At 56.5% G+C, this 24,388-nt stretch overlaps 1 protein-coding gene across 12 annotated transcripts in view; it reads left to right on the top strand.

The window, feature by feature from the left end:
• The window catches only part of ZNF385C (zinc finger protein 385C), a 56,963-nt gene that overhangs the window by 30,545 nt on the left and 2,030 nt on the right, over positions 1 to 24,388 (top strand). For 2 of the 12 annotated variants that reach the window (XM_082442557.1, XM_082442558.1), the window contains 6 exons: positions 16,329 to 16,477; positions 18,327 to 18,437; positions 19,754 to 19,919; positions 22,935 to 23,228; positions 23,757 to 23,953; positions 24,253 to 24,363. In XM_082442557.1, the coding sequence (XP_082298683.1) occupies positions 16,329 to 16,477; positions 18,327 to 18,437; positions 19,754 to 19,919; positions 22,935 to 23,228; positions 23,757 to 23,953; positions 24,253 to 24,363 (1,028 nt within the window). Of the gene's footprint in view, positions 1 to 6,740; positions 6,909 to 8,367; positions 11,980 to 13,165; positions 13,554 to 16,328; positions 16,478 to 18,326; positions 18,438 to 19,753; positions 19,920 to 22,934; positions 23,229 to 23,756; positions 23,954 to 24,252; positions 24,364 to 24,388 lie in introns of those variants that run through there. The other 10 variants (XM_082442555.1, XM_082442556.1, XM_082442549.1 and 7 more) reach the window with 10 other exon arrangements.

Below are 24,388 nucleotides of genomic sequence, written 5' to 3'. Positions count from 1 at the left end.
TGGAAGCACGGCGTCTTAACCACTGGACCGCCAGGGAAGTCCCTTGGCTTGGTTATCTTTGAATCTACTTCAGGTCATGACCCCCCAGCAAACCACCCCCCTCCATGGACTCTCCTGTCTCCTTGGCCCTCTGGGAGCTGGGGGTGGGAGAGGCAGCCCAATGCTAGCAACTTCCCCCAGGGGTGAGGAGGTGGGGACCTTAGTCGTGCGGAAGTCCTCTCGAGAAGACTGGACCAGAGCAGAGAGCCCTGAGGGCACGGCTGACTGGGGCACCCTCCAGAAATGGAGAGAGTCACATCTACTTTCAGGAGGCTTGAGGCAAAGTGTGAGGAGCCCTTAACACACGGCTTTGTTCCTGGACACCTGAGATCGCCGTCCTGTGGCAGCCAGGAGGGCCGCCCGTTCCCTGGGAGGGCGCTGAGGTGCTGGGGGTGAGACGGCCCGTCATGCCCCTTTGAGGCTCCCTTTCTGGGGGGCCTCCTGGAGCTGTCACTCTGATTAGGGGTCTGGGGGGCTGGCGCCTTGCACAGCGACAGGCCGTCACAGGCAGTGAGGCGGGATCCTGTCTGGAGGATCCTGTCCCTGAGGCCGTCTGCGGGAGGGAGACATGGGGGGCGGCTCTCCCCTCTCTGCGCTTCCTCACCAATGCCTGCGTCAGAGGCCTCCTTACTCAGCCTCACCCAGCTGCCCCCCGTGAGTCAGCCCGGAACACCTAGGAAGGGGAAACAGCACAGGATGGGGAAACAGCAGGAACCCCACCCTTCCCCAGCCCCTCCTCCAGATCATTCCCCCACCTGCCCTCCTCCTGATCTGTCTCCCACACAGCAGACCCTTTCATCCTTCAGGAATGAGGCATCTTTCACCCAACCTGCCCCCCATGGGAGGTGTGGGCCCCAGGAACCTCCGCCTCAATGTGGCTGAACTCAATGACCCTATTGACCATCACACACACACAGGCGCGCGCGTGCACGTACCCCTAAACAATTTTAGGTAGTTCTTGAACACCTGCAGAGAGAAAGGTTTGCTGGCTCAACCCTCCTACCTCCAACCTCTAGTGTGGATGTTGGGCCAGCACCGGGCTTGGGGGACGGACACCTGGACCTGGACCTTGGGGAAAGAGCTGTGACCTACCCCCAGGGCCAATGAGCATGTGCTTAGGAGATGAACTGTTTGCAAAGCACTTCCACAAGCAGCACAGCATTCCCTCCTCACCCAGCCATCCCCGGGCGTAGATGATTGGCATTCAGCCCTCACTTTAGAAACTGAGATACTAGAACTCAGAGAGTGTAAGCAACAGGCCTAAGGCCACAGCCAGGTTCAGATCCCAGCATCTCTGACTCTAAATCCTGTCTCTCACGTGCCCTCCCCACCTTCCTGCTGAGGAGAGCAGCATGCATTAAGAGAGATGGAGCCTTAATGTTTCAGGAATGGGGAGGAAGGATGGCCCAGCACAGGCAGACCAGCTCCCAGGACAGGCAATTCAAGTGCTCAGAACCCATGCCTTGGTGTCCTCAACTGAAAAATGGGGAGATGCCAGCCATCTCTCACTCTGCTTAGGCTGGCTAGGGACAGGGAGGGGAGCCTTCTAAATCCAACTGGTTCCTCCCCGTGTCTCTTGGCAGGACTGACCCAGCTGCCCAATTCAGGGCGCATCCCCTGTCCCCCACCATTGCAACATGACACCAGAGGGGAGAGAAGGAGATTTCAAAAATGACTTAAGCTCCGGCTTACCGAAATGGCCAGAGGGGACTTGGGTGGGGAGCACAGGGTAGACACTAAGGGGGACAAGAAAGCGGAGATGGAGTCAGACTATATTGGATTTCAGGGCAAAGACGGCTGCAGCTGTACCAGACACCCCTGTGCCTTTGGGGATGGGAAGGCATCAGAGTGGCAGATGGAGGCTGTCCCTTGCCCTGCGCCCTCAGACCTCTCCTAGATCCCGTTCTAATCAGTCCCTCCATCTCCTCTCCTAGTCTTTGACTGCAGAAGCCTCTGGCTGCATTCTGAGCCCCAGAGATCAAAGACCTTGAGTTTGGGTCACACCTGAGTCACTGGCTTGATGAGCTCCTCACCCTCCACTCCCCGCAGATGGATTAATTTCAGGCCCATCAGGAGGCCCCGGAAGCCCTCCAGCCTGTCCCCCCATGGCTTCAGTATCTCCCTGGGTTTCCAGTTCCTCCTCAGTGCCCTTCCCAACCCATCCGGAGGCCTCTGGATGCATGTTTCACCTTGGCTCCCCCAAGGCCACTAAGAAGTTCTTGCGGTCTAACCAGTGCCTCCTGCAGTTCTCCTTAAGTGGCAGGTGATGGAGGTGCCCTTACTCTCCCTGGACAGCACCCCCTCACAGATGTGAACCTGACCATCAGCACCTCCCCCCAGGGGCCACCAGGAAAGGCAAGGCTGTCTGGGTGGAAATTAGGGGGCTTAGCTCAGATCCCTGCCCCCGCAGAAGACAAAGGTTCCGTCTGTGTCGCTGGGTGGGTTAATTAGCTCTGGGCTTGAGTTTCCTTCCTCTCCCCACACCAGCAAGTCCTTCCCTCCCCCGAGAGCCTCTTCCTAACAAACCTGTTTTCAGGGGCTGCTGCCGCCACCCCCTCCCCAGACCTTCTCTGCAGCTTGAGAACTGGCTGCTGCAGAGATTATGGGTTATTGTCTGGTGGAGACAGGATGCTGAGGGGGCGGGGGGCTAGCGCTGGGACCCGGGCTTGGAATGCGAGACTGGATCCAGCTGTGGCTTGGCTGTCTCCTCTCCCGCATTCCACACCCCTCCCGGCACCAGGTGCTCAGGTGAGTTAGGAGCCCGCAGGTTTCAGGAAGCGGAGGGGGAGGAAGGAGCCAAATCAGAAGAGAAAAGATGGGTGGGAGGGAAGGGTGCGGGCAGATGAGGGGTGTCAGAAGTTCTAGGTGATCAGATGAACACCCCTTCCCCACTTCCTGGCATTGCCCAGGTAGCAGGTCCGGCAGTCCAGGTACTGAACTGCAAGCCACCTGCGCTCCCTTCCCCCTCTCTGAGCCTCGGTTTCCCCTGCAGCAAAAGGAGGTAAATAAAAGGGGATGGGGGCAGAGGATAAGTAAGGCTAGATAGGAGAACGGGGCCCCTGCGGCAGCAAGCCCTGAATGAAACAGGGCTTCAAAGTTCAGAAGAAGAATTTTCTGGCAGGCAGAGAAGGGGCTGGAAGCACCTCCTGCCCTGGAGGCCTCTGTGGGCAGGGTCAACTCTTCGCTTCAGTATAAGAGGCACTAGGCCCCCTGACACCCTCCCCCTGTCCCCATACCTTCGGGGAAGAAGTGTCCTGTTCTTTCCACCGGTGGTTGGGATGGGGAAACCAGGGAAGAGGCAGCGCCTTCCTGGCGAGGGGAGACAGGGCCCGGTAACCGTGGCTTCCTAGCAGAAGCAGGAGCCCCTCCCTCGCACCCTCCCCGCCTGTCCCTCCACTCTCCCACCCCTTCCCTCTGTCACTCTCTGGCTGGGTTTCATTTGCTCCTCACTCACTCCTGCGCTCAGCGGTTCCTCCAAAGGCAGAGAATGCTCTTGGGTGAGTGCTGAGGACACCTGAGCTGGGGGGTTGGGGAGGGGGCTTCGAGCCGAGGGTGGGCCTCTCCCCTCTCCCCTGCCCTATCCTTTTCCTCCGGTTGTCGGCCCCCCCAGAGTTGTCTGTTTAGAGGCTCCAGTAGCCAGCTGACTCTTGGTACCTTTTCTCAAGTTCAAGGATGGGCAGGGGGAGCCCCCACTCTGGCCGGGAGCAAAGATGGGGCAGGGGTGGCAGGAATGGTGGGGAATCTGGGGGTCCAGCCTGCAGGAATGAGGCTGCTGCACTTTGGGGCAGGTGTGCGTCATCCGAGGAGCCCGCTACAAAGGTTCCTTGTATCAAATCATACCTTCAACTGCCTCTAAGGGGCTGCCTGGAGGAGCAGGGGTGGGGGGTTAGAGGCAGTTGTTAATGCAGCAGAGAAGGAGAGAGCCAGGCGCCCGCTGAGGTCCACCCACCGCGCTGGCGCTGGGGTCAACATCAATGCCCCCCGTGCTTTGTTCGTGGTCTCCTGGCTCACCTCCCCACACAGGGGTTGCCTGGTCCTTTTTGAGGGGAACAACCATTACCCTTTAAGGATGTGGAGGATCCCCTTCCACAAGGGCAAGGGCTGGAGGCTGTGGGGCTGGGAGCAGAGTTCCTCTTGTGACTGGGCTCGGGGGTCTTCCTCAGGTGCAGGGAGGGCGGGAGTCTGGAGCGTCAATGCCTCCACAGTGCTGGCCAGCCCAGGGTGGGTTGGGGGCGCTGGAGAATGTGGGGAGGAATCCTAATCCTAGCGGGGAGTGAGCAAGCTGGGGGTCTTGGTTCAACCTCTCATTCCCTGCCTTTGGCTCTCTCTCCCTCCTGGACTCCCTTTCTTCACAGAGTTTTGGTTTTATTTGTGATAGAAACGGCAGCTTTACTATTTGAGGTGTGTGTGTGTGTGTGTGTGTGTGTGTGTGTGTGAGCGCGCGTGCATGCCTGCCTTGGGGAGGACCCTACCATCTGCCCCTCTGACTCGAGGCGGGGGTGGGAGGGGGACTCTGGGTTTGGCTACAGGAGCTTGTGTGTATGTAATTTTGTAAGGGGTGTGTGTGTGTGTGTTTCCGTATATGGATCTTTGTGTACGTGCACCTCTCTTTGTGCTGTTGTGTGCCACTGCATGCCTGTTGTTCTATATTGTCTGTATGTGCATCTGTAGGGGTCTGCGTGTCCTTTTGTGTCTGTCCCTCTGGGTATATATGATCTGTGTCTTTGTTGCTGTTGCCTGTGTGTTCATGTATGCTCATGCGTGGCCTCTGTGCCCGCCCCTTGGCCAGCAGGGGTATCTGTCTGTCTCTGCGTGGGTACCACCTCCGTATGTGCACACACCAGTGTGCATAGACGGTCTCACCATGGGGAGATGTGTGTGAGTGTGTGCCTTGGTGTCTGTCCCTGTCACTATCTGTGTGGATGCCTGTGGACCTCAGGGTGTGTGTCCCTGTGCTCTTTCGTGTGTATCCTTCCCAGTGATGGCAAAACAGCAGGACGTAGTTTCCCCGGATTCTCTCCCTTGGATGGTAGGCAGGGTGATGTTATTTCATGAGACACCTGTTCTGCACCCCTGCCCTAGTCTCTGTTGGACCCCTGAGGGTGGCCTTTTCTCCGTCACTTAGTCTGGTTTATTCCTGTTTGATCAGAGTAACAACCCACCCTCTTGAGGCAGCCACCCAGTGAGCCCTGGGTCCCGGCTGTGGACCCCTGGCCAGGGGTGGGGAGGGACTGCTCTGAGACACTTAGCCAGGGTGGCTGTTCTGTTGCAAGATGCTACCCGAGAAGACCCCCCAACACACACCTGACTGTTTTGGGGGTGCAGAATTCTAGACCCGCCAGGCTGTGTGGTGCCATCCTGGGACAGGGGTGGGGGCTGCAGTGCCTCCCTTCATCTGAGTGTACCCACAAGCCAAGTGGCCACACGTGTGTGTGCATGTGCCATGACTCGTGCGTCATCCCAGCGGCCCTGGGGGCCAGGGCTCACAGTGGATGTCAGAGGCAGATGGTGGGCGGCTCAGAGCAGCGCTGCGTGAAGGGGGCTGTGGGGAGCTCCCAGCAACCACTGGAGAGGCCCTGACCTCAACGTGTGCCTTAAGCCTTGAGTGGGAGAGGAGTGTACCCAGTTGTGCGGGGGCTGGCAGGCATTTCCGGGTGACTTTGTGCTGACCGGAAGGGGAGACTGGGTCACCAAGTGCCCTGCACCCCCTGTGCAAACGGCCTCCACACCCAGCACCTCATTTGGTCCTCAGACCCATTCCTGTCCTGCCCCTTCCTCCTTACCCGGCTGTAATTCCCACTTCACAGGTGAGGAAACTGAGGCTAAGTGCTGGGCTGACAAGGCCTCAGAGTTTGATGTCATTACTGGAGCTCCACTGCAGGCCTCCAGGTCTGGGAGGCTGGGGTACCACCCACATTCCTCCTGCAGGGAAACCCACACAGGGGTGAGGGTCTCCTGGGTGTCTGAGAGTTCTAGGAAGAGGTCACTCCTCCCACCCACCCCATTTCTGTCATCCGCGTTACAAATAACTCTTTAGATTAAAACACTCATTTCCTGGGAATTCCCTGGTGGTCCAGCAGTTAAGACTCTGCACTTTCACTGCCGAGGGCCTGGGTTCAATCCCTGGTCGGGGAACTAAGATCCCACATGATTTTCCAGCTCACCCACCTCCTGGGGTTCCCCACAAGGCCGGGATCAAAATCCCCAGCATTCACTGTAGAGCTTCCATACCTCTGTTCTACCTTGAGCTTTGAGAACCTGCACTCGACTTTGAACTTCACAGTGGTTCCCGATGGCTCTGCCATTCCCACTGCTGAAATGCCCTTCGCCTGGTAAAATCTCACTGACCCTTTTGTGAAACCTAATTGCCTCTCCAGGCTGATGACCTTCAGCTGACCGCATGCTCCTCTGTGATCCCAAAGCATTTTGTTCATCACTCTCGCTCGGGGCACTTGCCAGAGTGTAGCTTCCTTAGCGCTGCGCCTGTTTGGCTCTCACCAGTCAGCTCTCACCTGTGAGCTCCTCTAGGAACCCACGGATACCTGTGGTGAATGAATGACCACTGTCCCTCCCGCTGGCGGGGAGCATCTTTCCTGCGGTCTAACCTGAGTTGCTCCTGCTGCAGCGCACGCGGTGGGGAGGGTGAGAGCGACGCCGGGCTAAGGGTGCGCCGGGCCAGAGCGGCGGCAGGTGGGCGCGGCCATCCGAGCCCCGGGGGCGCCGCCGCCCTGCCCGCGACCCCGGCCCGCGCCGCCGTTGGCGCCTCTTCGCCCCGGTTACCGCTAGTGGCTGCTGTCGCTCAGTGGAGCCCAAGGAGACCGCGGCCAGAGCGTCCACCGCGCAAGATGGTGGCTCCCGAGACTCCGTGAGTGCGTGCGTGCGGGGGCCGGGGAGGGGAGGGGGCCGGGCGCGGCGCCCCCTCCAGGAACCTCCAGGCAGGGGGCGGCCACGGGGGCTGGGGGTCCTGCGGGAGAGGCGGCACGGCGCGGGCGGCACCCATCGGAGAGCTCCTGCACCACGCGCCCCCCAGAGGAAGTTCCCCAGCCCTCCGCATCCAGGCCCCGGGAGGATGGGCAGGGGTGTGCAGGGAGCCCCTACCTCACCGGGCTGCCAGGGGAGGGGGCGCCTGCCCCTACTCTGCCAGGAGCGTGGACTCCTCTTAGTGGGGTCCCGAAAGTAGGATACCCAAAGAAGCCTGGGGAGGAGACTGGGGACCCCCATCCTGGAGCCATATAGACACTGTTTGAGGCTTATGTGCAGGGGTGGAGTGGGGACCACCGGCCAACACACATCGCCCCAGGAGCCCCTCAAGAGTCACGTCTTACATCCCGCCCCACCCAGCCCGGTTCCCTCAGGTTGAGGTAGGAGAATGTCAATGGCTTTTGCCTGGTCTTTTAGAGCAGCGCTGTTCAATAGAACTTTCTGGGATGATGCATATGTTCTCCATCTGGGCCATCTAGTACAATACCCACTAGCCACACACGCTTATTGAGAAGTTGAAGTGTGGCTCGTGCGGCTGAGGAACTGAATTTTTAAAAATTTAAAATTCTGGGGAATTCCAAGGCGGTCCAGTGGTTAGGACTCTGCACTTCCACTGCCGAGGGCATGGGTTCGATCCCTGGTCGGGGAACTAAGATCCCTGCAAGCCATGTGGTGCGGCCATTAAAAAATAATAATAATAAAATAAAATTCTGATTAATTTTAAACAGCCACATGTGGCTGGTGGCTACCCTGTTGGACAGTACAGTTTCAGAATCTCCATCTTCCCAGGCCTCCTCCCTCCCTACTCTTCTGTTCTTTTCTCAAAAACCCAGAAGGGTGTCACCTTGACTTTGCACCTCCTCTCCATTCTAAGACCCTTTGGGTGGTGGTCTGCACAAAGTCACAGAATCACGGGACCTTAGGAGGAAAGGATGTCAAAGGCAGCTGTTTTAGCCACCCAAAAGGTGCCCAGGGGCCCACTCCATTGCTCTCTCTGCCTGAGAGCTTGTGCTTCCTGAGTCATTTACTCCTCAGAGTTTGTGGAGCACCTGCTGGGGGCCAGCCGTGGGTCCCTTCTCTGGAGTCCAGAGAGGAGCAAGTAAATTACCTTACCTGCCCTCAGGGAATTTTCCGGGGGAGGGGGGCGGACAGCAAGAGCGCAAGCAATAGAACTACACAGAAATAAGCAGGTCTGTAAACTTTGGGGAGTGCGCTGGAGGGAACAAACAGGGGGGAGTGACAGAAAATAAGGGGACTTGCTGGGGAAGGATAATTAGAGAAGCCTCCCCTGAAGAGGTCATTATGCTAAGACCAGAGGGAAAGCGGACTAGGCAAAGTGTTGGGAGGGAGGGTGGGAACATTCCAGAAGAAGGCGCAGCATGTGCAGAGGTTCTGGGGATGGGACTCTGGCACTCTGGAGGAACTGAGGGAAGGCCAGTGTAGCTGGAAGGGGAGGGAGGCACAAGTGGCTCCCAGAGAGGTCAGCAGTGCCCGGGCATTTGGTAGATCTTGAAAGGGATTCTGGTGCTGGCCTCAGAGCAATGGGCAGTCATGGAGGGATTTTAAGCTGTATGTTTTAAAAAGCCCCCTCTGGCTACTGAGAGTCTCTGACCCCAGACAGGGGTAAGAGTGGAGACCCAGAGTGCCATCAGGAAGCAACTGCCAGAGCCCAAGCAAGAGATGATGGTGGCCTGGACAAGGATGGTGGCAGTGGCATGGAGAGAAGGGATGAGTTAGAGGTAGATCGTAGAGGTGGAATCAACAGGACCTGTGGACAGACCAGGTCCTGATGCGGAAGAGAGTGGGGATTGGATGGCCAGTTTTCTGGCCAGAGCACCTGGGTGGGAGAAAGGGCCATTTTCCTGAGCGGGGCAGCCTGGGAGAGGAGCATATTTTGTAGGGACAGATACAGGAGAGATCTGTTTAGAAAAGCCAGGAAGGCAGTTGGATGGAAAGGTGTGGTGCCCAGAGGAGTGTCCTGTAGCGATGGTTCTGAACTCTTTGGACAGTTTGAGATAGGGAAGAAGAGGATGAGATGACATCAGAGGAGTGGCTGACGGGAGCAAGGAAAACCAAGGGATGTGGTGTCCTGGAAGGCAAGAGAAAAGTGTGTTTCAGGAGGGTGTGATGGGCCGTACCAATGGCTACTCAGAGTCCAGGGGAAGAGGACCAGCAAGGTTCACCCACTTCTGGCAACGTGGAGTGCTTCTCCTTATACTGAATGGGCTGCCCGTGGAATTCTACTCATCTGCCCTTACTTTACCTACCTACTAAGTGCCAGGTTCCACACGGGGTGCTGGGGATAATATCAGGTGGGCAAGACAGTCACTGCTTTCTCAGAGTTTAGAATCAGCTAAACCAACAGTCTCAGAAACAGGAAGTTGTTGGGACTTCCCTGGCGGTCCAGTGGTTGGGACTTCGCCTTCCAATGCAAGGGGTGCAGGTTCGATCCCTGGTCAGGGGAGCTGGGATCCCGCATGCCTCGCGGCCAAAAAACCAAAACAGAAGCAATATTGTAACAAGTTCAGTGAAGACTTTGAAAATAGTCCACATCAAAAAAAATCTTTAAAAAAAGAAAGAAACAGGAGGTTGTTTCATATAGCCAAAATAATCCTTTCGTTCTTTTAAACAACCAGCTTTTGCTGAGAGCCATCTGCATGCCCAGTCCTGTACAGGGACTTAGAGGTACAAAAATGAACAAATGTGATCTTGACCTTCCAGGAACCAAGTACAGAGAGACGTAGAGCATCCCTGTGTTCACCATATTGTGTTACAAAGACTCATACACGGGGAATTATGGGAGAATAGAGGACAGGTACCAGCCCAGGTTGGGGGGCGTGGATCAGGGTGGCAGAGGGGATGCCTGAGCTGCTCTCCAGGAATGAATGGGAAATAGCCAGGGAAAGAGGCGGGATGGGGAGTTCCAGGCACAGGGGATGGAGGCAGGAGCAGAAATAACAGTAATGTGTGTGGGGCATGGTAAGCCTTTGGAGCTGGCTGAGCAGACAGGAGTGGGGAGGGTCTGGAGGTGTCCAGAGGCTGGGGGGGGTCTCGCCGGCTCATGGTGAGGTATGTAGACTTAGGCAATGGGACACCACCAAAGAGGCGGAAGCAGGGCAGTGACGCAGTGGGATCTGTGTGTGGCCTTGCTCTCTGGCTGTTAACGTGAGGTATGAATGTGGGGGAACAAATGCAGAGGCGGAAGCCGCTGCGTAATCCAGGTGAGACGGTGCAGGCCAGGGTCTCAGCATGGCCCGTGGCGTCAGGAGGACTTGGGTTCTAATTCCACCTCAGCCACTTACTGCTTGGCAAACCTTGGGCAAGTCACTTAAAGCTCCCGAGCTTCAGTTTCCTCCTGTCCAAAGTGAGGATGACACCATCCTCAGAGAGTACTTGCAAGAGTAATCTTGGTCTCCTGATGGAGTCACCGCAATCCTTAGCACAGGGCCTGAGTCAGTTCGCACTTGGTAAATGGTAGTTACCGCTGTTGTTATCAGTAAACATGGAGAGGAGGGGCAGGTGTGAGAGATAATGAGGAAGCAGAGGTGGCAGGTCTTGGCCATCAGCTGGACGTGGCCGTGGGGTCCTGAACCCCTCATCCTCGCCTCGCACCTGGGGTGGTGGTGGAGTGAGGGAGGTAGAGGCAACCAGCTGGCTGCCTTTAGTCTGGAATCCAGCCCCCGCTTCTGGGCTACCCTTCCCAGAACCACACGACTGGTGTGTGTGTGTGAGTGTGCCCATGCGTATGTTTAGAGAAGGGGGCTGCAGAGAACACAAGTCCCATTCCTCAGTCCTGTGGCTCTGGGAGCTCAGCCTCGTGCTAACTTCCTTCTGATGACACAAATGACTGTGGCCTGATGGCACCAGTTATCCTTCGGGCGAGGAGCCAGGATTCAGCCACGAGTTATTCGTGAGCCCTGAGAACCACTGTCTGTCTCGGGGTTATAAGACGTGGTTGCATTGATGGTGCTAGTCTTTCCAGCTCTGAGTTCTGACATGCTTCAGCAGTCAAAGCAATCGATGCCTTGTCCTGGATAGAGGGAGGCCCTTAGAGGGGGCTGGAGCCCCCATACCGCTACCCACTTTGGATAACACTTTATGGCCCACTCCCAGTAGCCCTTCCCCATTGGGTCCGTCCACCCCTCGCCCGGGGAGTCCTCTGTGGGCAGCGTGAACCCCCAGTGGACGCCTAACACCTCTCCCTTGTCTCTTTCACCTCCAGTCTCCCACCAGCGGAGTGGAAATAAACTTTCCGGGCTAAGTTAGATGGATGGTCCCCATTAGCCTGGCGGGCTGCCCCCCTCCTGCCTCCCCACCGACTCCCCTTGTCAAAGGAGGTGCTTCGGTGTGCGGGGCAGGCTGGGGGGGAAAGAGCATTTGGGTGGGGGTTGGGGGCGCCCTGCCCCTCGAGCAGGAATGGTGCCCCCGGGGAAGAAACCAGCCGGAGAGGCTTCCAACTCCAATAAGAAGTGCAAGCGTTACTTCAACGAGCACTGGAAAGAGGAGTTCACCTGGCTGGACTTTGACTACGAGCAGAAGCTGATGTTTTGCCTCGAGTGCCGCCAGGCCCTGGTGCGCAACAAGCACGGCAAAGCGGAGAACGCCTTCACTGTGGGCACCGACAACTTCCAGCGCCACGCCCTGCTGCGCCACGTGACCTCGGGGGCCCACCGCCAGGCTCTGGCCGTCAACCGGGGCCGGCCCACTTTTGAGGGCCAGGCTGAGGGTGGAGGGACCTGTCCGGGCCTGGCGACCACTCCCAGCTTCAGGGGTGTCAATGTGGAAGCGAACCCGGCCAAGGTGGCCGTGCTGACCACGGTGTACTGCATGGCCAAGGAGGACGTGCCTGACGACCGCTGCTCTGCCCTGCTCGAGCTGCAGAGGTTCAACCTGTGCCAGGCGCTGCTGGGCATGGAGCACGGTGATTACTACAGTCCCAGGAGGGTGAGGGACATGCAGGTGGGTGGCAGCCAGGGCTGTGGGGGAGGGATTGAGGAGGGAAAACATCGAGCCATCTGGGCATGGCACCAGCATGCCAGGCCCCCGGGGCAGCGGCCAAAGCACTTCATTCACACCTTCGCCCATCAGAGCCTTCACTGAGGGCGTACTAGGTGCCAGGCCCCTGGCCGGCTCCTGGGTGCCGAACAGTGAAGAGGCTGGACCAGGCCCTGTCTTCAGGGGCTCAGGTCCGCTCCCCTCACTACCTAGGTCAGAGGTTGCAAACTGGTAGCCTGGGAGCTTGATTGGCCCACAGATGTGTTTTGGTGGTTTTCACAGTGTTTTTATGAAAAATTAGTCTCCAAGATAAACAAAAACAAAAACAACAGAAAAACAAGAGATTACATATAAAAATGTGGATTTGTGACTTCTACTGAAAAGCTAGGTCCTGTGCAGTCAGGGCATGAAGTTCTGGAGTTGGAGAGCAGGGCATGGGCTTCCCCATTCCCTTTGGTTTATCCCTGGCCCACTTCAAGGTCAATATCACCCATGTGGCCCCTGGGGGCATGCATATTGCAGCTCTCTCCTAGGCACTGGCTGTATGAGTCCTGGGGGCTGGTAAGGGGGTGGGGGAGTTGGATCTCATCCCCCAGAGAGATGACAAACAGTACACAGCTGGGGCCCTGTGTAACTGGTAGGGAGTCAACGTGTCTATCAGTTAATCCCTGAGCAGCACAGCAGAGGGAGACCCCCAGGAATAAGGCTGACAGGGGCAATGCTGTAGAAAAACACACACACACACACAAAACGCTGTAGAATCTTTATGGTTCCTAAAGCATTTTTTACGCTTATAAGTACAACACAAAATTACATCGATGGGAATTCCCTGGCAGTCCAGTGGTTAGGACTCCGTGCTTTCACTGCTGAGGGCCCGGGTTCAATCCCTGGTCAGGGCACTAAGATACGAGTCACAACAACCTTTTGAGGAGCTTGGGGGCAGGTATTAGCCTGGTTTTAGAGCTGAAGAAACAGAGATGAACAGCGAGGTGAAATGATTTGCCCAAGGTCACACAGTCAGTAAGTGGCAAAGCTAGGATTAGTCCAATCCCAGGCCTGTGCTCTTTCTATCACCCCACCCTGCCTGCCTCCTCTTCTCAGGACAAGCCTAACTCTGTCCTCCCTCCCTTTCTTTCCCTGGCTGTCCCAGGTGGCCATTGCCAGTGTCTTGCACACAGAGGCCTGCCAACGCCTGAAGGCATCCCCGTATGTGGGCCTGGTGTTGGACGAGACCCGGGACTGGCCTGAGTCCCACAGTCTGGCCTTGTTTGCCACTTCGGTGTCCCCCTGCGATGGCCAACCTGCCGCCACCTTCCTGGGCAGTGTGGAGCTACAGGAAGGCGAGGCCACCGCTGGCCAACTCCTGGACATTCTGCAGGCTTTCGGCGTGTCTGCATCCAAGCTGGCCTGGCTCAGCTCAAGCCTCCCCAGTGACCGCCTGGGGAGCGTGGGCCCGCAGCTCCAGGCCGCCTGCCCACTGCTCATGGAGCTACACTGCCTCCCCGGCCGGACAGATCCCAAGCCCCCTGCCTACCTAGGTGAATATGAAAGTGTGCTGGATGCCCTATTCCGCCTCCACGGTGGCCCCAGTTCCCACGTGCTCCCTGAGCTCCGGGCGGCACTGGACCTTGCAGCTATTGACTTGGCAGGACCACGGCCAGTGCCCTGGGCCTCCCTGCTGCCTGTGGTGGAAGCAGTGGCTGAGGCTTGGCCTTGCCTGGTGCCCACGCTGGAGGCCTCTGCCCCAGCCTCACCTACAACCAGGGCACTGGCCCTCGCCCTGCGCCAGTTCACCTTTGTGGCCTTCACCCACCTCCTGCTGGATGCTCTGCCGTCCGTGCAGAAGCTCGCCCTTGTCCTGCAGCCAGAAGAGCCGGACTTGGCCTTGCTGCAGCCGCTGGTGATGGCAGCTGCAGCCTCCCTCCAAGCGCAGCGCAGCTCAGGTGGGGCGCGTCTCCAGGGCTTCCTGCAGGAACTGGCAACCTCCAGCCCTGACTTGGGCCGCGGCCGCTGCACCTACCGCGGTGTGGAACTGGTGGGCTACTCCGAGGCTGCGGTCCAGGGCTTGGAACGGCTGCGGGGGGCCTTCCTGGACTCCATGCGGAGGGGGCTGCGGGACTCCTACCCCGGGCCCTCGCTGGACGCCGTGGCCGCCTTGGCGGCGATCTTCGACCCCCGCCTCTACCCGCAGGCACCCGAGGAGCTGGGCGCGCACGGCGAGGGGGCGCTGCGCGTCCTGTTGCGCGCCTTCGCCCCCGCCGTGGTGCGCCAGCGGGCGCTGGGCGACTTTGCGCTCTTCAAACGCGTGGTGTGCAGCCTGGGGCGGCTGGGCCCGCGGGCCCTGTGCGCCAAGCTGGCGTGCGCGCGCTCTGAACTGCACGAGCTCTTCCCCGACTTCGCCGCACTCGCCTCCCTGGCCTTGGCGCTGCCCGCGGGCGCCGGCCTCCTGGACAAGGTCGGCCGCAGCCGGGAGCTGCGGTGGTGGGGGCCGGGCGGGGCGGGGGAAGGCCGGGGCGGCCCCGCGGTGAAGATAGCGGTGGATGGGCCGCCGCTGCGCGAGTTTGACTTTGCGCTGGCGGTGGAGTTCCTAGAGAGTGGGTGGGGCGAGGGGCTCCTGGGCTCGCAGCTCACGTGAGGGCGGCCTCCTCTCCTCTGTCCAGCCAGCCCGGGGCCCTAGGCTCTCTAAGGGCCAAGCCGGACTTGACTGTGCTGCACCCAAGCTGACCTCCTAGCTGTGGCCTCCCACCCACCTTCCCCGTGCTTCCTGTGCTCCACGCTGAGTACTAACCCGACCCCATGGGCTGTGGAGGAGGGGCTGGATCGGGGGGGGGGGGGGCGGGGCTCGGGCCAGTGGGCAGAAGTGCTAGGGTCTGGGGCACCCTAAATATCACTCCTGACCTTTCCAGAGTTTGGTGAGAGTAGCTCACCCCTTTCCCTCTGAACTCAGCCTAAGTTTTGGTCCTAGAAAAGTTGAGGGGCTATTGGTTGGAGGGAGGAAGACCGGGTCTGCACAATTCAGGGGTTGAAGGAGAGGAGACTGGGTCCTTGACTGTTGGCCCCCACTTCTAGCAACATCTCTTCAGATGTGACTGCAGAGCAGATGACCGCCCTTGTTTTTGACACACAGCACAGCACCCTCTCTGTGCACAAGCTAACAGTTCAAGGGAAGTGGTGGTGCCCTCCTCACCAGTAGGCTGCCTGAGGCTTTTCTGTATATGGCTGTGTATATCGACATACACATCTATAAATGTAAAATAAATCTATCCTATCTTTCACAGTGTTAATACACGAAATCTAAAAGGACTTCTTTTGGTTTTGTAATGACAGGGTCCAAAAAAGTCCCAGGTGGACTAAATTTATTTCTAGTTTTTTTCTTCCTCAAAGTCTGGTTGCTCTCTAAGTTCCTAGCCTTCCCCTGCCCTTGCCTCAGACTTTTTATTTTTTGCCACGCCGGGATTTTAGATTTTAGTTCCTCGACCAAGAATTGAACCCGGGCCCTCGGCGCAGAGTCCTAACCACCGGACTGCCAGGGAATTCCCAACAGATTTTTTTTTTTTTCTTGCCCACTGCTTGGCTTGTGGGATCTCAGTTGCCCGACCAGGGATTGAACCCGGGCCCCTGCCTCAGACCTTTAAGACCAAAGACTGTAAAACCACAGCTCTGGACCGGCTGACTCTGAGGAGCAGCCTCAGGCCCAGCGCAGGGATGTCGGAGGGCTTTTTGCCTCCTGAAGGAAGCAGCTGGGGCCTCACCAGAGCTGGGGAACACATCTTTTCAGATTCCAGTGGGTTTCCTATCCCCTCTGTCTGCCCTTGCTGTGAACCACGTGGGGATCTGGACAGGGTAGGTAGTGAGAGGGGAGGGGGCTGGCCTTTCCCCAGGCCTCCTGGGTTTGGGTTTAATTTGCAATAAAGTGGAAACCCAGTGCATCAAGCAGTCTCCGTGGTGGTGTGTGTGTCAGGGGCCTGACTCCCTTGGCCTGACTCCCCTCTGGGCTTCATTTAGGTCATTATGCTGCCCCTGTGGGTGGGGTGGGGTGGTGGGCATCCTTCTGGGCTGGCGGTCATCCTTCTGGGCTGGCAGCCTGGAACTGTGGACTCCCTGCTTCTGCTTCCCCAGTTGTGGAGAGGAGAGGCACAGAAATGGGCTGTCATCGCCCTGGGCTCGGCCAGTGCTACTTTGTGAACAGGGAGACAGGGGCTTCTGCTCTCTCTCTACACCCAAGAAGCCCATCAGCCTCTTGTTCTGGCTGCGGAGGGAGGAGTGAGCCCCGTGGCTCCCCGTTTCAGACCCTGCCCTTCTTCCTCCTGCAGCAGGCCCGGCCTCCAGCACCCCCAGCCCCCTGCTGGCCTCCCTGCCCCTGCCCGCCAGGCCTCTGCAGCCCCCGCTGGACTTCAAGCACTTGCTCGCCTTCCACTTCAATGGCGCCACCCCGCTCAGTCTCTTCCCCAACTTCAGCACGGTACGGGCTGGGCTGGCGGGTGGGGGGCATGCAGCCGAGCATGGGGGTGGAGGGGAAGGGGGGCTGCAAGGGCCCAGCTCTCAGAAGCTGGTCACCAGAGTGACCAGATGCTCCTGAAATGGGGCCCAGCTCCCACTTAGTCCAGGGATCCAGGATGGTATCACCCCCTCCCCCAGCAACTACTGCTGGGCCCCGGGGGGCCTGTGAACTGCAGGTTTCACTTGAGTTTCTCTGTAGGGATGTCTGTGGATGATCTGTGTATGTCTGTGTGCACTTGGGGTGTGCCTTTCTGTTTTAGTTTGTCTCTATAGGACTCTGTTATTCGTGGGTGTGAGTTTGTGCATGTGTGTTTACAAACTCTTTGTGCCTGGGTAGTTGTCTGTAATTAGTGTATGTGCCTGTGTATCTGAGAGTTTTTTGTGTCTTTGTGTCGACTGTGCATGTGTTTGGTGTGTGTCTGGCCTCTGAGTGTGTGTTTTGCGTGGTTTGGGTGCCGGTAAGTTTGTGGGTGCGTGCCATTGGTGTGCATGCCAGTGTGTACCTTTCCACTTGTCTCTGTAATTTGTAACTGCCTGTAAGCTTATGCGCTGTGTGTCTGCCTACTAGTCTGTATACACGGAAACATGTATTTCCATGTGTGTATGTGTGTAAATATGAAATTTACTTCACTACATGAGCTATAAGGTACGTCCCCTTTTTTAAAAAATTTGGAAAATCAAATATAATCATTGATGAGCCCCACCGCATCCTGACAAGATGGTAGGAAATTCCGTCTCAGTCACCCTTGGGAGCTCCTTCCTTCCCACCCTCCAGGGTTGTACAAAGGTCCTAAGGAGCCTGAGACATTTAGGGAGGGTCCTCTGGTCTTCGGTCCCCGCTGTCACTTGCTGACATGCTCACTGTTCAGGCACATAATCCCTAAGAGGGGGTCAACCCGCTGTCGTCCTCCTACTGGGGGCCCTGCAGGCCCCTCTCCTCTGAAGTCCTGTCCTCTGCACGCCCCCGCCCTGGGTGCTGTGGGAGTTAGAGCCTCTTTCTCTTCTCAGGGAAGTTTCTGAAACCATGCTTTTCTCTCAAAGCTTCTGTTCTCCTCTCTCAGGAAGGTTTGGAAAGTTCCTCTTGACGAGCAAGCCCAGACAGCTTCTGCTTTGGGCCCAACAACCTAGCCCCTGAGAAAAGGGAACATAAAAGCTTGGTTTGATAGAAGAAAAAAAATTGATTTAAAATAAGGAAAAGAAAAAAACATGCAAATTAATATGCCAGAGACACGACCCTACTACTCGGGGAACCCTCCTCTGGCTTCCACTTGCTGCCCCTGCTGCCCCCCCGAGCCCCCCACCGCCCCTGGGCCATGGCTGTCCCTCTCCCTCTCAGACCCGGTGACAGTGACAGAACTGATAAGCCTTACCTCCCCCAGCCCGCAGGTCCAGCACAAGTCTGGGTTATGGGAGAGGAAATTCCAAATTCCTTTCTCTGCTTCTGCCTGCCCCCAACTCTCTGTCCCAATAGTTGTGATTCTTGCGAATGAGAAAAAAAGAGACCAGAGGGGTGGCAAGAGACGCCAGTGTGATCACCAGCACATGGTTCTGTTTCGCAAGGTCATGGAGGTCATCCTGGCCATCCCCCTGCCTCTAAGCAGAAGCCTAGGCTGACAGAGAAAGTCAGCCAGGGAAGAGGCTGTTTCTTTTTCTCTGTCGAATATCCACAGACATGGGAAATTTCCTCCTCTGGGCTGATCACTGCCGTCCTCAACAGTCTTAGTTTTTGGCATTTTGCAGTGCCCGCCCCCTGCCCCCTGCCCTTACTGAGCTGACCCCGAAGTTATTGTGCACTCCCACCCCCTTCACAGATGGACCCGGTCCAGAAAGCTGTCATCAGTCACACATTTGGGGTTCCCTCCCCTCTGAAGAAGAAGCTCTTCATCTCCTGTAACATCTGTCACCTGAGGTTCAACTCAGCGGTGAGAAGGAGCAGTGGAAACAGGCTGGGGAGGGGGCTGGAGACTGGGCTTCTGGGGTCTTTCCTGGAGGAATAGCGGTGGCAAAGGGACTGTGGTCCGTATTTTCTGTCCTTCGTTGCAGAAGAGCCGCTCCTGGTCCTTTATCCATCCCATCCTCTCCTCTCTCCAGATTCCTCTGCCCCGTCCCATCCCATCCCCCTGGGATTTCATTTCCCTCCCCTATGCCTCTCTCCTGTGTTCTGGACCCTTCTGCCAGAGAGAAGGCTGCCCTTCCCTACTCCGGGTCCCAGGGGCCACCATCGGCTCCCGGTCCAGAGCTGAGTTCTTAATGCACCTGAGAGTTTCCAGAATGTGTTCATGCCCGTCCTCTTAATGAGTTCTCATGATACATCTGTGAGATGGATAGAGGTGCTATCATCAGCCCCACTTTTCAGATGAGGAAACTCAGCCTCAGAGAGGTTAAGTGACTTGCATGAGGCCACACAGCTGGTAAGTAGAGCTGGGATTTGAACCCAGGCCTGGCTGACCCCATAGTCCGCATGCTTTCTACCATGACCCGCCCCTAGAGAGCGGACCTTCCCTGCTCTGGTGAAAGTGTCCAGGGAGGGGCCACGGGGGCCTGCCTTTCCTACTTTTGGGAGCAACAAGAAGGGACCCCTAGTGGACAGGCCAGATTTGGAGGGTCCCTCCAGGCCTTCAGGTTATGTGAGTCATGCAAGTGATGGACAGAGAGACTTCACTCTGAGGGAGGAACCGTTATCTTCTTCATACCGGGCCCAGCACGTGCCTGGCACATAGCAAATGTTCAATAACTTTGTTGGAAAAATGTACAAAGGGATGAATGATCTGAGGTGCACATTCCCGAAAGTGTGGGAATTGCTTTGTTTTTCCACTTGTGCATTTATAAACCTGTTGGTAACTAACATTCACTGAGCACCTACTGTTTGTACTAGGCCCTTGTCATTCATGTTCTCATTTTAATTCTCACAACTCTGTGAAATCAGTATTATCATCACAGAGCTTACGCGTGAGGAAACTGAGGCTCAGAGAGGTGACGGGACCTGCCCAAAGATGCACAGTTAATAAGCAGCTGAGGCAGAATTTGAAGCCAGTGGCTGCCTGCCTGGGAGCTCGTGTATGAGAATGCATTCTGTAAACCTCAGGGCCACACACATGCTGTGATGATGACAAGGGTGCACCCCCTGTGTGGCCGGAGCCGTGCCTCCCTCTGCCCTGCCCCCTGCCCAGCGCCAGCTCATGGATGGGGCAGGTGGACTCAGCCAGTGAATGGTGACCCCATGCCCTCCCCTCCCCAGAACCAGGCCGAAGCACACTACAAAGGCCACAAACACGCCAGAAAACTCAAGGCTGTCGAAGCCGCCAAGAGCAAGCAGAGGCCGCAAACCCTGGCCCAGGATGGGACGCTGGTGTCCCCATCCCCGACTCCAGCCAGTGGAGCCCCTGAAGAGCCACAGAGCAAAGGTCAGTCCTGAACTTTTCTCCCCCCATCCCGCTCCAAATCTGGCTTCTGACAAGGGGTTGAGCGATTTCTGCTTATTATTGTTCCTGCTTGTGTTGGAGTATTCCATACGTGCAGGGAAAGGCACGCATCACATGTGTAGAGCACCACGGATTTTCCAGTCTGGATCTGCTGAGATGAAGAAATGTGTCACAAGCACCCCAGAAGCCCCTCCTTGGGTCCCCTCCCGGTCACTTACCTTGTTGTTAGCTTCCTAGGGCTGTGATGACAAATGACCACAAACTGGGTGGCTGAAAATAACAGAGATGTATTTTCTCACAGTTCTGGAGGTCAGCAGTTTGAAGCAAGGTGTCAGCAGGGTTGGTTCCTTCTGGGGCCACGGGGGTGGGGGGGAAATCTGTTTCATTCCGCTCTTCTAGCTTGTGGTCGTTGCCGGCAATCCTTGGCGCTCCTTGGCGCTCCTTGGCTTGTGGATGCCTCATTTCGATCTCTGCCTCCGACTTCACATCACATTTTCCCCAGTGTCTCTGTGCTTTCACATGGTCTTCTTATAAGGACACCAGTCATTAGATTAGGGCCCATCCTAGTCCAGTACGATCTCGTCTTAACTAATTACATCAGCAAAGACCCTGTTTCCAAATAAGATCACATTCTGAGGTTCCAGATGGACATGAGTTTGGGGGTGATGCCATCCAACCACCTACACCCCTCCCCCAGAGTAACTACGAGCCTGACTTTTCTCACCAGAGATCAATTTCACCTGGTTTTGGTTAATGATATACAGATGGTCCCCGACTTCATGGTGGTTCGGATTATGATTTTTTGACTTCACAACGGTGTGAAAGCCATATGCATTCGGTAGACACTGGACTTCCAATTTCGAATTTTGATCTTTCCTGGGCTAGCAATATTCGGCAGCGGTCCCCAACCTTTTTGGCACCAGGGACCAGTTTCACGGAAGACAATTTTCCCACGGACCCGGGAGGGAGGGATGGTTTCAGGATGATTCAAGTGTGTTACATTTATTGTGCACTTTATTTCCATTATTATTACATTATAATATATAATTAAATAATTATACAGCTCACCATAATGCAGAATCAGTGGGAGCCCTGAGCTTGTGTTCCTGCAACTAGATGGTCCCATCTGGGGGTGATGGGAGACAGTGACACCCGAAGTGTGTTGCTTATGTCCAGTCTACTCCGTAAGATGCAGCTTAATTGTCACTTGCCACTCACTGATAGGACTTTTTTTTTTTTTTAAGAAACTTATTTATTTATTTATTTTTGGCTGCATTGGATCTTTGTTGCTACGCATGGGCTTTCTCTAGTTGCGGCTAGTGGGGGCTACTCTTTGTTGTGGTGCGCAGGCTTCTCATTGTGGTGGCTTCTCTTGTTGCAGAGCATGGGCTCTAGGGCACTTGGGCTTCAGTAGTTGTGGCCCACGGGCTTAGTTGCTCCATGGCATGTGGGATCTTCCTGGACCAGGGCTTGAACCCGTGTCTCCTGCATTGGCAGGCGGATTCTCAACCACTGTGCCACCAGGGAAGTCCCCCACTGATAGGATTTTGACATGAGTCTGCAGGCAATTGATTTATTGTGGTCTCTGTGCAGTCAAACCTCTCTGCTAATGATAATCTGTATTTGCAGCCGCTCCCGAGTGCTAGCATCACCGCCTCAGCTCTGCCTCAGATCATCAGGCATTATATTCTCCTAAGGAGCACGCAACCTCCTAGAACTGCATGCCCAGTTCACAGTAGGCTTCGCGCTCCTTATGAGAATCTAATGCTGCCGCTGATCTGACAGGAGGAGCTCAGGCGGTGATGTGAGCGATGGGGAATGGCTGTAAATACAGATGAAACTTCACTCGCTCACCCGCCTTTCACCTCCTGCTGTGCAGCCCGGTTCCTAACAGGCCACAGACTGGTACCGATCCGATCCGTGGCCTGGGGGTTGGGGACCCCGATATACGGTAGGTGCATACTCTTTTGTGATGCTGGTCAGCAGCAGCCACGTGCCCAGGAGGGTAAACAACTGACACACTTACAACCATTCTGTGCCCATGCAAGCAATCTGTTTTTCACTTTCAGCACAGTAGTCAATAAATGACATGAGATATTGAACACTTTATTATAAAACAGGCTTTGTGTTAGATGATATTGCTCAACTGTAGGCTAATGTAGGTGTTGTGAGCACATTTAAGGTAGGCTGGGTCAAGCTATGATGTTCAGTAGGTTAGGTGTATTAAATGCATTTTTTAAAAAAAATTTCCTTCCTTTTAATTGATCGATTGATTTTGGCTGTGTTGTGTCTTAGTTGCGGCACACGGGATCTTTCGTTGTGGTGGGAGGGCTCTTTGTTGCGGGGCGCAGTTGTGGCACGTGGGCTCAGTTGCCCTGCGGCATGTGGGATCTTAGTTTACTGACCAGGGATCAAACCCATGTCCCCTGCATTGGAAGGCGGATTCTTAACCACTGGACCACCAGGGAAGTACCTGCGTTTTCACTTATGATATTTTCAACTTACGATGGGTGTATCAGGATATAACCCCATCATAAGTTGTTGTTGCGTGTAGCTGTATTTTGTCCTTTTTCATTGCCATGTAGTATTCCATCGCATGACCCATCAACGCTTTTCACTATTCTCCTGTTGACAAATATTTGGATAGTTTCCAGTGTTCTGCTGCTATGAATAGTGCTCCATGAATATTCTAGCACATCTTTTTGGTGACTTCCACATATTTAACAGTTCCCTAATGACCGCAGATCATCAGGGCTGGGTGGGTGGTCTGAGACTACTGGATCCAACTTTATCATTTCAGGTGGGAAAGCTGAGGCCCAAAGAGGCCCAAGTCTGCCCAGTGATTTGGTGGGGAGTCTGGAATTCAGTGCTGGTCATCCCTACACCAGGGACCCTTCCAATCTGCCATGCCAGCCCCAGAGTATCTGTGCTTAAAATCGTGGTCTCGAGAATCATCTGGGGCCTCACACTCTTACCGCATGCCTCCCATCTCCCCAGCAGTTCCTGCAGCCCCTCCTCCTGGTCCCAAACTCCAGCCACCCCTGAGTCCGGAACCCACGCCCAGGGAGCCGGCCCACTCAGACCTCTTGGATGCTGCCTCCTCTTCCTCCTCTTCCTCTTGCCCACCCTGCTCCCCAGAGCCTGGGAGAGAGGCGCCAGGGTCTGAACCGGCGGCAGCTGCTGTGGAAAGTGGTGTGAGTGGGGAAGGCAGGAGCGAGAAGGGGCGCCTCTACTGCCCCACGTGTAAGGTGACCGTGAACTCCGCCTCCCAGCTTCAGGCTCACAACACAGGTCAGTGCGCCCCCCACCAGCTCGAGTCCCGGGAAGGAGATGGCCCTCACCAGATGTGGGCAGGCTAGAGCTTCTGGGCACTTTGCTCCAGGGCTAGGTGACAGAGGCGCTGTGCTCAGCTGTGGCTGGGCGGGCATTTCGTGTCCTCCCGGTAATGCTTGAGGAGGGAGGATCGGGAAGAGAAGTCTGAGGCAGCAAGAACTGAAGGGTCATCACAGAAGACAGGAGACACCCCTCCCATCTCTCCTTGGATCAGACCCAGGGGAACTGGGTTGGGATGAGAGCCAAAGGGAAGCTGACCTGTTACTCTGCAACGAGGCCTTCTTTGGGGGATGTTGGCATGAAATGAGAACAGCTGGGAGGACCTTTGGGAGGGAAAGAGAGATCTCACATGGCTGGAGGGGCTGGCAGTGCTGAGCAGCCTGGAGGCTTCAGGGGGCAGCCAAACTGACCTGGTTTGGAGGGGGTCTCCGTGGCCCCTGAAGCCCCTCTTTGGTGCTGGCAAGCTGTCTTCTTTCCTCCCTCCAGGAGCCAAGCACCGGTGGATGGTGGAAGGTCAGCGGGGCGCTCCCCGCAGGGGCAGGGGCCACGCAGTGCCCCGGGGAGGAGCTGGACACAAGGCCAAGAGAGTGACAGGGGTCCGCGGGGGCCGGCAGGGGCCCAGGCCCCCTTTCCACTGTGCTCTCTGTCAGCTCCAGGTCAATTCAGAGACCCAACTCAAGCAGGTGGGGCAAGTGCGGCTGGGATCGGGGATGGAGCAGGGGTGAGGGGGATGGGTCCAGCGCCAGGCTTGGAGGAGGGAGCCTGCGGGGAGGAGGTGGGTAGAGCAGAGCCGGCAGCAGCGGAGGAAGAGGTGCAAGGCTCCTGGAAGGCGAAGGCCAATTCTTACCTCCCCTTCCCAGGGCCACTCCAGGGCCATGTGCATTAGGTGTGTGAATTGTGGGTAGAGGAAGGGTGAGCTAGCCGTAGTTTTGGGGTCCTTGGGTTCCTCATCTTGTTCCCAGTCTGTCTGTCTGTCCATTAGCACCTGAGCAGCAGGAGGCACAAAGACCGCCTGGCCGGGAAGCCCCCCAAGCCCTCCAGCCAGCACAGCAAGCTGCAGAAGCACGCAGCGCTGGCTGTGAGTATCCTCAAGGTATCTGTCTCCGGGCAACAGAGCT

The sequence above is a fragment of the Balaenoptera physalus genome (genome assembly GCF_965194825.1).
Source record: "Balaenoptera physalus genome assembly, chromosome: 20".
In the NCBI taxonomy this organism is placed as follows: Eukaryota; Metazoa; Chordata; class Mammalia; order Artiodactyla; family Balaenopteridae; genus Balaenoptera; species Balaenoptera physalus.
This window is presented reverse-complemented; position numbering and strand designations above follow the sequence as displayed.